Genomic DNA, 12911 nt, shown 5'->3' with positions numbered 1-12911 from the left:
CTTCAAATACAAAACAAAATTTATTAAAATACTCTGAAAGACACAAAGATAAAGGCACATTTCTTGTCCCATATGCTAGGACAAATTTGTAGAAATGCTCCTTCTTCCCTAGTGCGATTAGAGCATAGAATGGGTTGCCGAGCTAGGGAAAACCAGTGACTTGGCAGGCCTCAGGCAACTCATCCCATGCTCTAATCGCACTAGGGAAGAAGGAGCATTTGTACAAATGTGTCCTAGCATATGGTATGAGGAATGTGCCTTTATCTTTCTGAGTATTTTATTAAGTTTATGATAAGACACAGTCTAGCTGAATTGAATCAACGGTGCTTATCTTTTCCCGCATTTGCTGTCGTGCGCAGTGGCGTAGCAACCATGGCGCGAAAGGGTTAAATGACGCTCGCCCACAGCCCCCGCGCACTTGGCCGCCTCTGCACGAGCCCACGACCAATAGGGGCTCAAACTGTAAGAAAGTAACTGTTTCTTCACATTCTTACATAATTTAACTCTTTCTCTCCGTAATTTAATTTTGCTACTTTGATAGTAAGATAATAAATTGATGTAAACCTTATTACTCAAATTACTGTAGTATTAAGTGGAAACCTATTAAAGAAAGGTAACTCTAAAAATTCTACTAGGCCTACAGCACTTTTAAAAAAATACAAACTTTTTAGATTTTTAAATAATAATAATAATAATTTTAAATACAAAAATGTGAATGTACTCTACTTTTTTTTCTTTACTAGATAAAATTTTTTTGTTTGTTTGAATTGTTGTTGCTTTTTATTTAATATAACTTCACGTGTTATCTCGTTGAGATTCATTAATTACTGTTATAAGTCAACAGTTAATTTCCTTTCGATAATTCAGAAACTGAATCATGAGAACAATAAATAGATCTAGCTGAGAGATTCAGAAAAAATAATAAAATAAAAGCCCACAAAAGAGGCAAAGAAAAGAGGCCCAAGGATTCCTATGATGATAAAGCTAAAATTGAATAGCGCAAATTCTGAGGTTTCCTAAAAAAAATGATGCCAGGAATCTTGAATCAGTTGGGTGCAGAAAGTTTAAGTAGCTTGAATAAGTTAGCGTCCACTGTAGCTAGTGCTGCTGACAGCAACAAACAGACAACAGCTGAAGTTAATGTCACTGTAGCTAGTGCTGCTGACAGCAACAAACAGACAACAGCTGATGTTAATGATGATGTCACTGTAGCTAGTGCTGCTGACAGCAACAAACAGACAACAGCTGAAGTTAATGTCACTGTAGCTAGTGCTGCTGACAGCAACAGACAGACAACAGCTGAAGTTAATGTCACTGTAGCTAGTACTGCTGACAGCAACAGACAGACAACAGCTGGTGTTAATGATGATGTCACTGTAGCTAGTGCTGCTGACAGCAACAAACAGACAACAGCTGATGTTAATGCTGATGATGATGATGTCCCTGAACTTGTTGAGAACTTTGATGAAGCATCAAAAGATGTCAATGTTTGAGTTATGGATATCCAGTGTCTCAATGACACTCAGAAGTGTACAGCTTTTTTATCTCGTATTAAACCTATACACATGCACACCACAAAGACTCTGACCCCTTTTGTGATTGATGTAGTCTGCATAGCTGCAAAACGGTTCATCTGGTTTGATCATAGACACATAAATGAATATAGACTGGCCGATACAAGAGTTTTATGAAACGAAAATTTGTGACTTGCAATTTTGTGTACTTTATTATACAGCATTTATGATCAGTATAAAAGTTAAGTATTCATATCTATTTCAGCTGTAACCTATATAAGTATTACAATATTTTCACTTGTATTTTTTTTTAATCTCTAAGACTGAAGATCATGCAACTTTTCAGAATTCGGAAATCCGACAACAATAGATGTACATGTTTTCAAGTTACATGAAGTTACTTCCTTTTGCTAGTCTATATTTATTTATGTCTATGGGTTTGATTTGATATATGAATGGAGAATTCACGTTTTTGTGTAAAAGATGTAGCAAATGTTTGTTTTGTAATAACTTATTAATTTAGAAGTGTTGTTTTTTAAATGTTTTTGTTGTTTGTACCAGTACTGATGGTCCTGTATGGTTGCAGCCAAAGGAATTAAACACTTTTCTTTTCTCAGAATTCACAAATTTTATTTTCTAATTTTGTCTGATAATGTGTTTGAATGGTCTGTGTTAATCTTATCTTATCTTATATAATACAGACGTTACTTCAAAAAGAAGATGATTACGTCCTACGCGTCATGCATTTAGTCATGCATATTAACCAATGACTTAAATTCTGCCAAGTCACTGGTTTTCCTGGCTAGCTCAGGCAACCCATTCCATGCTCTAATGAAAGTAATGGGATGATTTGCTGTAATAACTGAAGGGAGGCAACTCAACGAGACATAGACGTTTATTTACACTGAGACATGACAAACACAAAGGGGCATCTGCCTTGAGTACAGCATCTCCATATTGACTCTCCACTTGGGCGGAAATCGTTAGTCTCTTATGTCAACATCCGACTTGTCTTGTCACTGATAGTGCGCACCTTCTTTCTGCACTATCTTGGATGGCGGTGCGCATGGCAAAGTCATAACACTATTAATATTTTTTTTTTTACTATTGGCAAGCAAATTAAAATTTGAGTGATTAAAAATTAGTATCAAAGTTAAAAAAAACTAACTAAAATATACGATTGGTAACAACTTCTCTCCACCTCTTAGCCCAGCGGTTCTCAACCTTCTAAGCTCGGCGACCCCTTTTTACAACCCCCCACTCTGCCGCGACCCCCCCCCTCACATACACATACAGCAATAGAAGAGTAGACAATAACAATCCATATATTTGATGGTCATTGGCGACCCCTGGCTAATCGTCAATCGACCCCCCAAGGAGGTCTCGACCCACAGGTTGAGAACCCCTGTCTTAGCCCATCCTATTCAAAGCGTAAGACTCGTTTCAGATATTATAGGATTAGTAACTTTACTTTCAAAAAAAGTTGATCCATCAATTGTCTCAGAATGTGACAACACATGTACCGGAAGCTCAAAATTGGAACCAGTGAAATCTGCCCATGTGGAGTATCACCAGAGAATGCAGACCACGTCCTCCAAAACTGCTCTCTTCACCAAGAGGCCCGCATAAGACATTGGCCCCAAATCACCCCAATAGAAAGGAAACTATACGGAGAGCTCCCTGATTTGGAAACCACTGCGCAGTTTATCTCATGTATTGGTCTACTCATCTGAACACTCCAACATAACAATGAGAAAGAAGAAGAATCGTCTCATAAACAAATGAACTCCACGGATATTCTCAACGTTAAAGCTCAGGAAAAAAAAAGATCCAAAACCTACTTAAAGAGATCTTCATTTTTGTCACACTTGAGTAGTTTGAACTAACTGCAGTGCTTCTTGTCCTGTACTAGCAATTTTGTTAACTTATTCATAATCATTCTAGTATTACGCCAAAATCTTTCTTTTGGTTACATCCCTTTGAACTAAATATAACATATGCTCAAGACAACCTAACAGGATATGACTTTAAGAGGATGGACCTAATGGACTACTAAATGGTTTACAAAAAAAAACGATTTCTACGTGGACAAAATTGATCTATAAAATATTTCTTTTAAGTAATAAGATTAATATTAAAATGAGTTATATTCAGAAATGTAATTAATAGTTTCTATGCTCTTCATATGCATACTTGTATCATACTTGTATGTATTCTGCACTGTTATGGAAACCAAATTGATTCATTATATGTACATTCTTGTAACTCTAACAGACCCCTAACAGATCCTAGCAATGGAATTGAGATGCTACAGAAGGATCCTAGGCATCACATTCAAAGACCGCATCACAAACCAAGAAATCAGAGACAGGGTTACTGTAGCGATCGGAGCCCATGACGACCTGCTAACTATTGTGAAAAGACGAAAGCTTAAAACTTTGGCCACATTACAAGATCTACGGGGCTCGCAAAGACCTTCCTTCAGGGAACAGTGCCAGGGAAAAGAAGAAGAGGCAGTCAGAAAAAGCGATGGGAGGACAACAATAAAGAATGGACAGGCCTACCATTGAGAGAGGTTCTGAACAAGGCAAAAAAAAAGGGAGGAATGGAGAAAGACGGTCGACAAGTCTTGCCTGGTGCCCCAACGGTCCAACAGACTAAGGGATAGGTAAAGGTAAAAAAAAAAAAAAACAGACCCCAGAGAGTTCCTGATGATTTTGTCTTGGGTTCTCAAGGGAAAAAATTGTTTAAAAAAAAATTTGTTTCGGAATATTTGATTTGACAATTTTTTTTTCAAGATTTGTGTAAATTGATTTGTAGACGTTTGTTGTCATCATTTTCTGGACACTTGCCGCAGCCGACTCCACGATCATGCTGGAAATCCTGGAATGTCTTTTTGAAACTATTTTCTTTATAGAAATGTGTTTTTATGAAATATTCTTTGTATTATTAGAAATATAAAATTATATGTTATGTGTTTTCTTTGAAATAAAAATTTTATAAAAAAAAAAAAAAGCGGCCCAAAAAAAGAGGTGAAAGAAATACCAAAAAAAAAAAGAGGCAAGAAAAAAAGAGGCCTAGGGCCCAAGGATTCCTATGATGAAAAAGCTAAAAATGAACAGCACAAATGCTGAGGTTTCCTTAAAATAAAAAAAGAGAGAGAAAAAAAAAAATAAATAAAACACAACTTCTCAAATAATTGACCTCTCGGTGTCAACTGGTAGAGATTAGTTATCCCGGGGTTTCATGGGGGGGGGGGGGAATAACGCCTGACCAGACATGTTTGTATTCATGACCTACTTATATCTAGTCCACTAAATTTCTCATGAGCTCAGTGCAATGCTGTTTGGCCTCAATCTTGGTTTTTTTTTTTAAATGTTGTTTTACATAATTCGGATGTTCCTTCAGAGTTGAAGATATTTTACTTCCTAGTCCAAACCTCCCGCAGGACGACGGGGGATGGGAGCGGGCAGGGTTTGAACCCTCGACCGTCGATAAATCCGAACGACAGTCCAGCGCGCAAACCGCACGACCAGGCAGCCATCCATTTGATGACAGGTGAACATCTGGAAGCCGTTGCAGTTCTGCCAACTTATGAAGGTTTCTCCGATGGTGATGTGAAGAAGGGTCAGATAATTAAGGTTCCTTTGGACCTGTATACAAGGGCGCCGAACACACGCCTCATCCGCAACGTGATGACTGAGTGATGTCCAGGAACATTGTTTGCATTGATTAGTCCAGTTTTAAGTATATAGTGCTGGACATAACAGCATTAGAACAATGAAACTTCACGCTGATCTGTCAGCTAGTAAACGCATCAACAAAAACATTTAGCATTGCATTTCCCGGGATTTTTTTTTTGGCTTCTAGGCTTCCATGGAAACTGGAGACGGCTGCCTTGGGAAGAATCCGTTTCATCGTGAAGCTTGTGAGGACATGTATAATACATGTATTCGTACATGTGTCTACAACAGAGAACAATAGCAATGATGTCTACAGCCGGAAAATAGGACAACCCAAAATGAACTATGAACAATTTTTGATGTAGCATGTTACTTGTCGCGAGAGACCGTGAAATTTATTTTCTTTGTTTTTGACAGACCAGAAGCGGAATGGTATACAGTGAACACTGTGGAATCAGTTAGATCAGTTAGATGACCTTGACTTTGCAGATGACTTGGCTCTTCTTTCTCAAACACAGCAGCAGATGCAGGAAAAGATAAATGTTGTTGCAGACAATTCAGCTAGAGTTGGTCTTACCACAGAGAGAAGAGGAAGGTGTTCAAGATAAAGGCATCCAGCAATACACCCATTACAGTCCAAGGTGAGGCGCTGGAAGAGGTGGAAAGCTTCACCTATCTCTGCAGTATCCTAGACCACCATGGAGGAACAGATGCAGATGTCAGAACTCGCATTGGTAAAGCTCGAGCAGCCTTTCATCAGATGAAGAACACCTGGGGATCTAGGGAAATAAGCAACACCACCAACATCAGGCTCTTTAGCACCATTGTTAAGCCAATACTGCTTTATGGAGCAGAGACCTGGAGAACCACCATCACCTCCGTGGGAAAAAAATCCAGGTATTCAACAATACCTACCTGAGGAAGATTCTTATGATCCGCTGGCCAGACAAGATCTCGAATAAGGAACTGTGGCAAAGAACAAAGCAGCAGCCCATTGAAGTAGATATCCTTCAGAGACGCTGGAAATGGATAGGTCACACCCTTCGCAAGCCTGCATCCAACATAACAAAGCAAGCCCTAGCCTGGAACCTCCAAGGAAAGAGGAAGAGGGCACGGCCCAGGAATACATGGCGGCGCAATTTGGAAACAGATGCCATGCAGATGGGCAAGACGTAGGGCAGATGGAGAGACTTGCTGTGGCATTCATACTCTCCCGCCTTGACTATTGCAACGCCGTGCTAGCAGGTATACCCGATGACCAAATAGCCAAGCTGCAACGTATTCAGAACAGCGCCGCACGAATAGTCCTTAGAAAAACAAGACGAGATTCTGCTACTACGCTCTTGCGCACGCTCCATTGGCTTCCCGTGAAAGCGAGAATCGATTACAAGGTCGCCACACTTTGTCATCAGTGTATATATAACAATGAGATGCCCTTGTACCTTAGCGAACTGATTACTCCATATGTCCCACAGAGAGCCCTGCGCTCAATGGACTCAACGCTTTTAGTGGTGCCACGTTTCTCCCTCAAAAGCTACGGTCTGCGGGCTTTTTCAGTGCACGGACAAAAAGTATAGAACTCACTCCCCATTGATCTCAGACAGACAATATGCTACACTACTTTTAAGAAGAACATTTAGACTTATCTGTTTAAAACGTTTTTAGATTAGTTTGTCACTGTAGCTGTCGTGTTTGTGTTTGTAATGTTATTACAGCGCCTTGAGCATACATTTTGTTTGTTAACAGCGCTTTATAAATAAAATTATTATATTATTAGGTCCCTATTATTATTTTTATTAATAGCACTAGGGAAGAAGAGGCGTTTGTACAAATTTGCCTTAGCATATGGAACGAGGAATATCATTGTGTCTTTCTGTGAATAATATTAGATTTTGTTTTTGTATTTGAAGGTTATGGTTCAGTGTTTTATGTATAATTGCTACTTTTCTCCAGAAGGCTTTTTAAATTTAGTGATTTTACTAAAGGCGCTACTCTTGTTAAATGTGAATATTCGTTTGTTATGAATCCCACTGCTCTATTTTGTGCCTGTTCCAGTTTCTTATTGTTTTCTTGGGTTGAGGTGTCAGTCAAGTCACCTGCGAAGTCGAGGTCATCTAGCTGTTTCCAGTGTCCACTGTATACCTTCCCGCTTCTGGTCTGTTGCTGTCTTCATGAACCATAGCCCTTGGCTAGCAGGAACAAGAAGGGAGATAATAAAGCCTTGCCTCACTCCTGTTTGGACTTCCAATGCGTCTGTCGGTTGTCTGCTGTGCACTATTCTGAGGGCGGGCGGGGTTACAGCCCCTGGGTATCCACAAGTAAGGGCTTCCACAAAAGAGAAAAATATATCCCGACGGGTCAGAAATGTTTTCGCATTTTTTAAAATAATTTTTTCGCATTTTTACCGCTGGCAAAAAATGTCGTGATTAAGAAGTGTAGGCTTGTAGCATAAGTAAATACAGCTCCGAATTTACAACAGTACGTCTACCAAGGGCCTTAACCTCCACAAACTCTAAAAACAAAAAAAACACTTTTTAAAACTAAAATATGCATATTCATTTTATTTAAAGGAATGAGATTAAATTTACAATAACTCTCTTTCTTTCTTCTAAAAATGAAGTATGCTTTTGCATATAAGTATATTCATTTATTCATTCAATCATTAAAGCTTTCGAAAAATTGTAAGGGTCCTCCACACAAATCCTGCCCCGGGTTACCACATACCTTAACCCGGCCCTGGATCCCCTCATATGACTTCCAGTACCAGGCAAAAGAAGGAGAGGGAGACATTTTAAAGAAGCGAAGGGATCATGGGAAGACAATGTCAAAGAATGGACAGGCCTGTCAATGAAATGAAGAGGGTCTAACCTTGACAAAATAGAGATCGAGGCGGTCGACAGATCATTTGTAGTACCCCAAGGGTCCAAATGATTAACTCTAAGGAACGGGGAAGTTGCAGCTTATCTAATAATAATAATAATAAATAATAATAATAATAATACGATAAATTTTGTTTCCCTTTAACGAAACTCGACCCCGGCAGCTCCAGAGAATGAATACTCGTTCTTTTCTAACATAATAATAATAATAATAATATCATATAAGATAAGAAGAAAATAATAATAATAAGGCTTGTCTTCGAGTCTGATTAATAATAAATTACTGTAGACGTTACTAATTATTAATGCAGTATTTCATGTGACAACGCAGCCCCAGCTACATATTTTGCTTCTCTGGTGAAGGCATAGCCATTGTCCACCGGTGGTCGAGTTAGATTTTCTTTTCGCCGTCTACGTCTGTCCTCGGCAGCGGATTTTCTTTTGGTCTCAAATGTGTATCCCACGGCCTTTGTTAAAGTGACCACCAGCTGTCTCGTTCTCAAAGCTGCCTGCAACCAGCTCTAGGTTTGTTTTGTGTTTGACATGTTTCGGATGTTCCTTCAGAGTTAAAGATGTCAGGGGGAGGTATGGCGAGAGTGAATGTTAGTTTGATATTTTGGTATGATTGTTATATCCCCTTGTTTTGAATGCAAAGTGTTGCACGTGTTGTGAACTGAGTGATTAAGTCTTCGTTGAATGTGTGAGAAAGTGTGTTAGTTAGTAAGGTCTTGCTCCCGGTCCAGGAAGGTTGGACGTTTATATATAATGTTTATATATATATGTATATAAGTATGTGTATGACACAGTGTGTGTATGTATGTATATATATGTATATATTTGAATCATATCGTGAGAGGGGGATGTCAGGGGGAGATTTGGCGAGAATGAATGTTTTGGACCCCTGACAGAAGATAGTTTACTTCCTAGTCCAAACCTCCCGCAGGACGAAGAAGGATGAGAGCGGTCACGGTTTGAACCCGGGACCATCGATAAATTCAATCGATAGTCCAGCTCACAAACCGCAAGACCAGGCAGCCTCTTAGGTGCTCTCTTCTATATTAATTAAATCTGGCTCCTAAGCTGGTCTTTAACAGCGTTTTGGTGGAGCACCTCTGTTACGTCGACCACCTTTCAGGTCACCAAAACAAGACTGAGTTTTGGCATACGTTCGTCTCCCATACGGGATAAGTGCCCTGCCCAATGTTGCAGGTTGGGAACTTTTTAATGCAGCTTATCTAAGATATAGGCCCTACAACCTTTTCATAGGTTCAGCCAGGGGCGTAGTTAGGAAGATTTTCTATCGTCTGGGGGCCCGGGGGGGGGGGCTTGACATCTATGGGGTCCCCTGCATTTTTCGTAATATTTAATTTTGATTGTAAAAAAAATACTCATTTGGGGGACCCCTTCAAGTGGGGGCTCAGGGGTATTTTCAAATTCTCCCCCTCCTCCCCCCCCTCACCCTAGCTACGCCACTGGGTTCAGCACTAGTCTATACCTAGAAGTTAGAGAATAATGGAAAATACTTTGTGATAATTTTGTTTTTCTATTTAAAAAAAAAATGAAACTAAAGGTATTTTGGCTATTTTTCATTTTTTAGAAATGGCGATCGGGCCCCATAATATGATTACGTTCTAACGATTGTTAAAAAAAACCCAGTCATGACAAATAGTTAATTTAATAAGCAAATTTGTTTGCTTGACCTACATATTTTGCCACAAATAACGCGGGCAAAATCAATGTCTGCTGGCAGCGTTCGTCCCAATCTCGTTTAGACTAGATGTAGACTATTATTTTATTAGTATTAATTAATAGAAATTATAGGCCTAGAGCAATTTAAAAAATTAATTTATCAATATTTTTTTTCAGTTGGTTATTTACAAATTCTACATCTATGTACCATTAAAATGAAAACATTGCTACAATGTCAGTTTTAAAAAAAAATAATCCCAAAGCATACGACGCCACTGGACTGGTTCAGGCAGAAAAAATGTAAACGCTTTTTCATTCATTCTTGAAGATAAATGGGGCACAGCAATAGAACAGACGTCTTTGCGCTCTTAATTACCTGTCGGACTGTAACTTTAAAATGCCTTGTGTCTACCTTTTGCTATAAAGGTAGGTATATATACAATATGACCTGAAAATTCCCAGCCCGTGTTGGTTCATTCAATCCGACCTTGTGAAGAACGAGGGGTGGCATGTAATTATTTGCCTGCTAGTCCTTAGAATGTTTTTGCTCTTTAGGTATGCATATCTTTGAGAACAGGTCTGAGAGACAGATTTCATTGGTTGACCCAGGTCACGTGACGTCACCTATGTTAATGAGCAATATGGAGGACAGAAATGTGTGAAAGTTTAATACAAAATAACTTAGATGAAATATGCCAGAAAGAGGAAACGGGGACCTTCCCCTGCCCGAGGGATGGGAAAAAGCGGTGGATTATGATGGAAAAAGTTTTTACATTGATCATATCAATAGAAGAACGACTTGGATAGACCCTCGTGACAGGTAGATTAGTTAGTCTATGTAACTTTTATAACGCAGCTTTTCGTAAAAGTTCCTTAGTTTTAGTCTACCTTCTCTTCGTTTGACTGTGTTGTCAGTTGTGTGTTCTTTAGTTTTTATTCATTTTCTATCATATTCTATGCTCTTTCTATAGATCTAGAGTCACTAGATTGCTCTGGGATACACGTAGATAAGTCTCTGTAACTTCTATAAAAGCAGCTCTTCGTAAAGTTTACTAAATTTCTCTAAAACTAAAGTTCCTTGTAAAAACTTAGACTTAGTTTACATTCCCTTCTATTTTCAATGAATAACTTCAATATTGTCAATATAAGGCTTGAACATTACAGTTCTTCTCATTCTGACTGTGAGTGACTTTGTCGTCTGTGTAACTCAACAGTGTTTTTTCTTGTTGTGTTTTTTAATCTTTAGTTTTTATTCATTTCTCTGCTCTTTCTAGGCTTATATTTTATTTTTATAACAATAACTTGAATAAGATAAGAGTCAGTCTGGGTAAAATCTATTTTAATCTATAACTATAAGTAGATCTAAATTCTAGATTATTATATCTAGCAATCTAGCTGTTGTTATCTAGATCTAGTTAGTAGTCTAGATTGTCCCTAGATTGACAACTCAGTGACTAGTTTCATAGATATTGTATTTAATTTTGTATTTACTTACTTTACTAGACTAGACTTGACTAGTGACTAGAGCTAGTTTTCTAGATCTCTACAATCTACTGTCGTGAAAGTTTGCTTCATTGAGATTTAAAAACTACATACATTATATATATAGATTTATCATTATTGGATTGTAAGTTTAAATGTGACGATTACATGAATAATAGGAAATATACACACATTTAGAAAAGAAGTCTAAATAACATATAGATCTAATATATATATTATATGTGGTAAAAGTTTTTAAAATAAGATTTTTTGTAATATAACAGAATTTATGAATTTATGCTAAACTTGCATTATAGGCTATTATTTGCTACAATATCATGACAATAATTCAAGCATTTATTACAAAAAAGTTTTTTATAACCACAATTATATCTACTCTGGAGGCCTTTATATGTATGTGTGTATTCAGTAAACCTTTAAAAATTAAGTAGACATAATTGCATTAAACAGGACCTAATCTATACACTAAAATGTGCAGCTTTTTTGACTTTCATTGCATCAAGAACAAGATTTAAAACTAGATTTACATAACAATTAAAACATAGAGAGTAGGTTTTAATCTACACTAGACCTAGATCTAGAATTATATATAGAATTATAATCTAGATCAAGACTTGTTCTGTGTCCCATGGAGAAGCACCACAAACAATGATAAAACAATGAGGTTTATATCAACTTTGATATTTAAAAAGTATTCTATATACATCACAATTGAGAATAATAAACTTAATTTATATTGTATTTCAAAAATTTGGTTAGAAAATTATATTTTCTGGTATGTTCAACATTTTTTCTACTGCAGTGTTTTAGGTGATACAGTAAACAAAAATGTGGGACACCATGTCTATTAATCTCTCCTGTTAATTACTATGTAACCTTTTCCCAAGAAAATGGCACTAGCTGTGTACTAAGCAGTATTAAAGATACTATTAAGTAATTCCCTTTACATTATTAACTTTGCATACAAAAATGTTGTCCTTTTTGTTACATAATAAATGGCGTGTCCCGCACTGTTAGCCTGGTATAGAAAAGAAAAATGGCGGGGATCTTAGTAGATCTATATGTGGCCTCTTGCTATGAGTCTGACCCATCCGCCAGACAAAACAGTGTACACTGTTTTCATACAGGCCGGTGAGAGGGAGTTCTTGTTCACTTTTGCTGGCCTAGAGTTCCAAGAGCCAAAGGCTCAACTCTACCTGACAGTTTAAGAAGAAGAAGTCCTTTTTGTACAGTGTTTTGTAAAGTGCATTTGAGGTGCTTCACTTGGGACACCAAGACCTATTAGGAGTTATATTAATTTTTATAGCTTTAAAGAAAAGCTACACTGTGTAAATTAATTTCTGACGCTTTTAGTAACAGAAACACACTAGGGAGCAGACTGCTTTTAGTTCGTTTACAATTGATAGAGGTTTAAAATTCCAAGTTTAGTGTGACACAACTTCATGCGCCTGTGACACAACTTCATGTGCCTGTGACACAACTTCATGCACCTGTGACACATTTTGTACAGTGACATCTTAGTTATACTAAAATAAATATTTAAAATAAAAAGATATAGATAATGCAATGTAATTATATTGTTAGACTATTTAAAAAAAATGTCTTTTCAATACTGCTTGTTTTTAGTTGTATATTACTTCAAA

The 12911-nt window shown here is 37.5% G+C and overlaps 2 protein-coding genes across 2 annotated transcripts in view; both read left to right on the top strand.

The window, feature by feature from the left end:
• Positions 1–1025: 1025 nt before the first annotated feature.
• On the top strand, positions 1026–1493 carry LOC106061917 (transcription factor BTF3 homolog 4-like). The gene has a single exon (XM_056038020.1). The coding sequence runs from the start codon at positions 1026–1028 to the stop codon at positions 1491–1493; it is 468 nt and encodes a 155-aa protein (XP_055893995.1).
• An 8873-nt stretch (positions 1494–10366) lies between these two features.
• LOC106050315 (protein WWC2-like) overlaps positions 10367–12911 on the top strand; it is a 38812-nt gene continuing 36267 nt past the window's right edge. Inside the window, exon 1 of the mRNA XM_056037269.1 lies at positions 10367–10585. Within this exon, the coding sequence (XP_055893244.1) occupies positions 10458–10585 (128 nt within the window). The 5' untranslated portion in view covers positions 10367–10457. The remainder of the gene's footprint in view (positions 10586–12911) is intronic.

The sequence above is a fragment of the Biomphalaria glabrata genome, chromosome 8, assembly GCF_947242115.1.
Source record: "Biomphalaria glabrata chromosome 8, xgBioGlab47.1, whole genome shotgun sequence".
NCBI lineage: Eukaryota > Metazoa > Mollusca > Gastropoda > Planorbidae > Biomphalaria > Biomphalaria glabrata.
Note: the sequence above shows the minus strand (reverse complement) of the source record. Positions and strands in the feature narration are given on the sequence as shown.

Excerpts from the sequence above, each read along its gene's own strand:
- LOC106061917 (XM_056038020.1), top strand. The coding sequence starts at position 1,026 with ATGATGCCAGGAATCTTGAATCAGTTGGGTGCAGAAAGTTTAAGTAGC.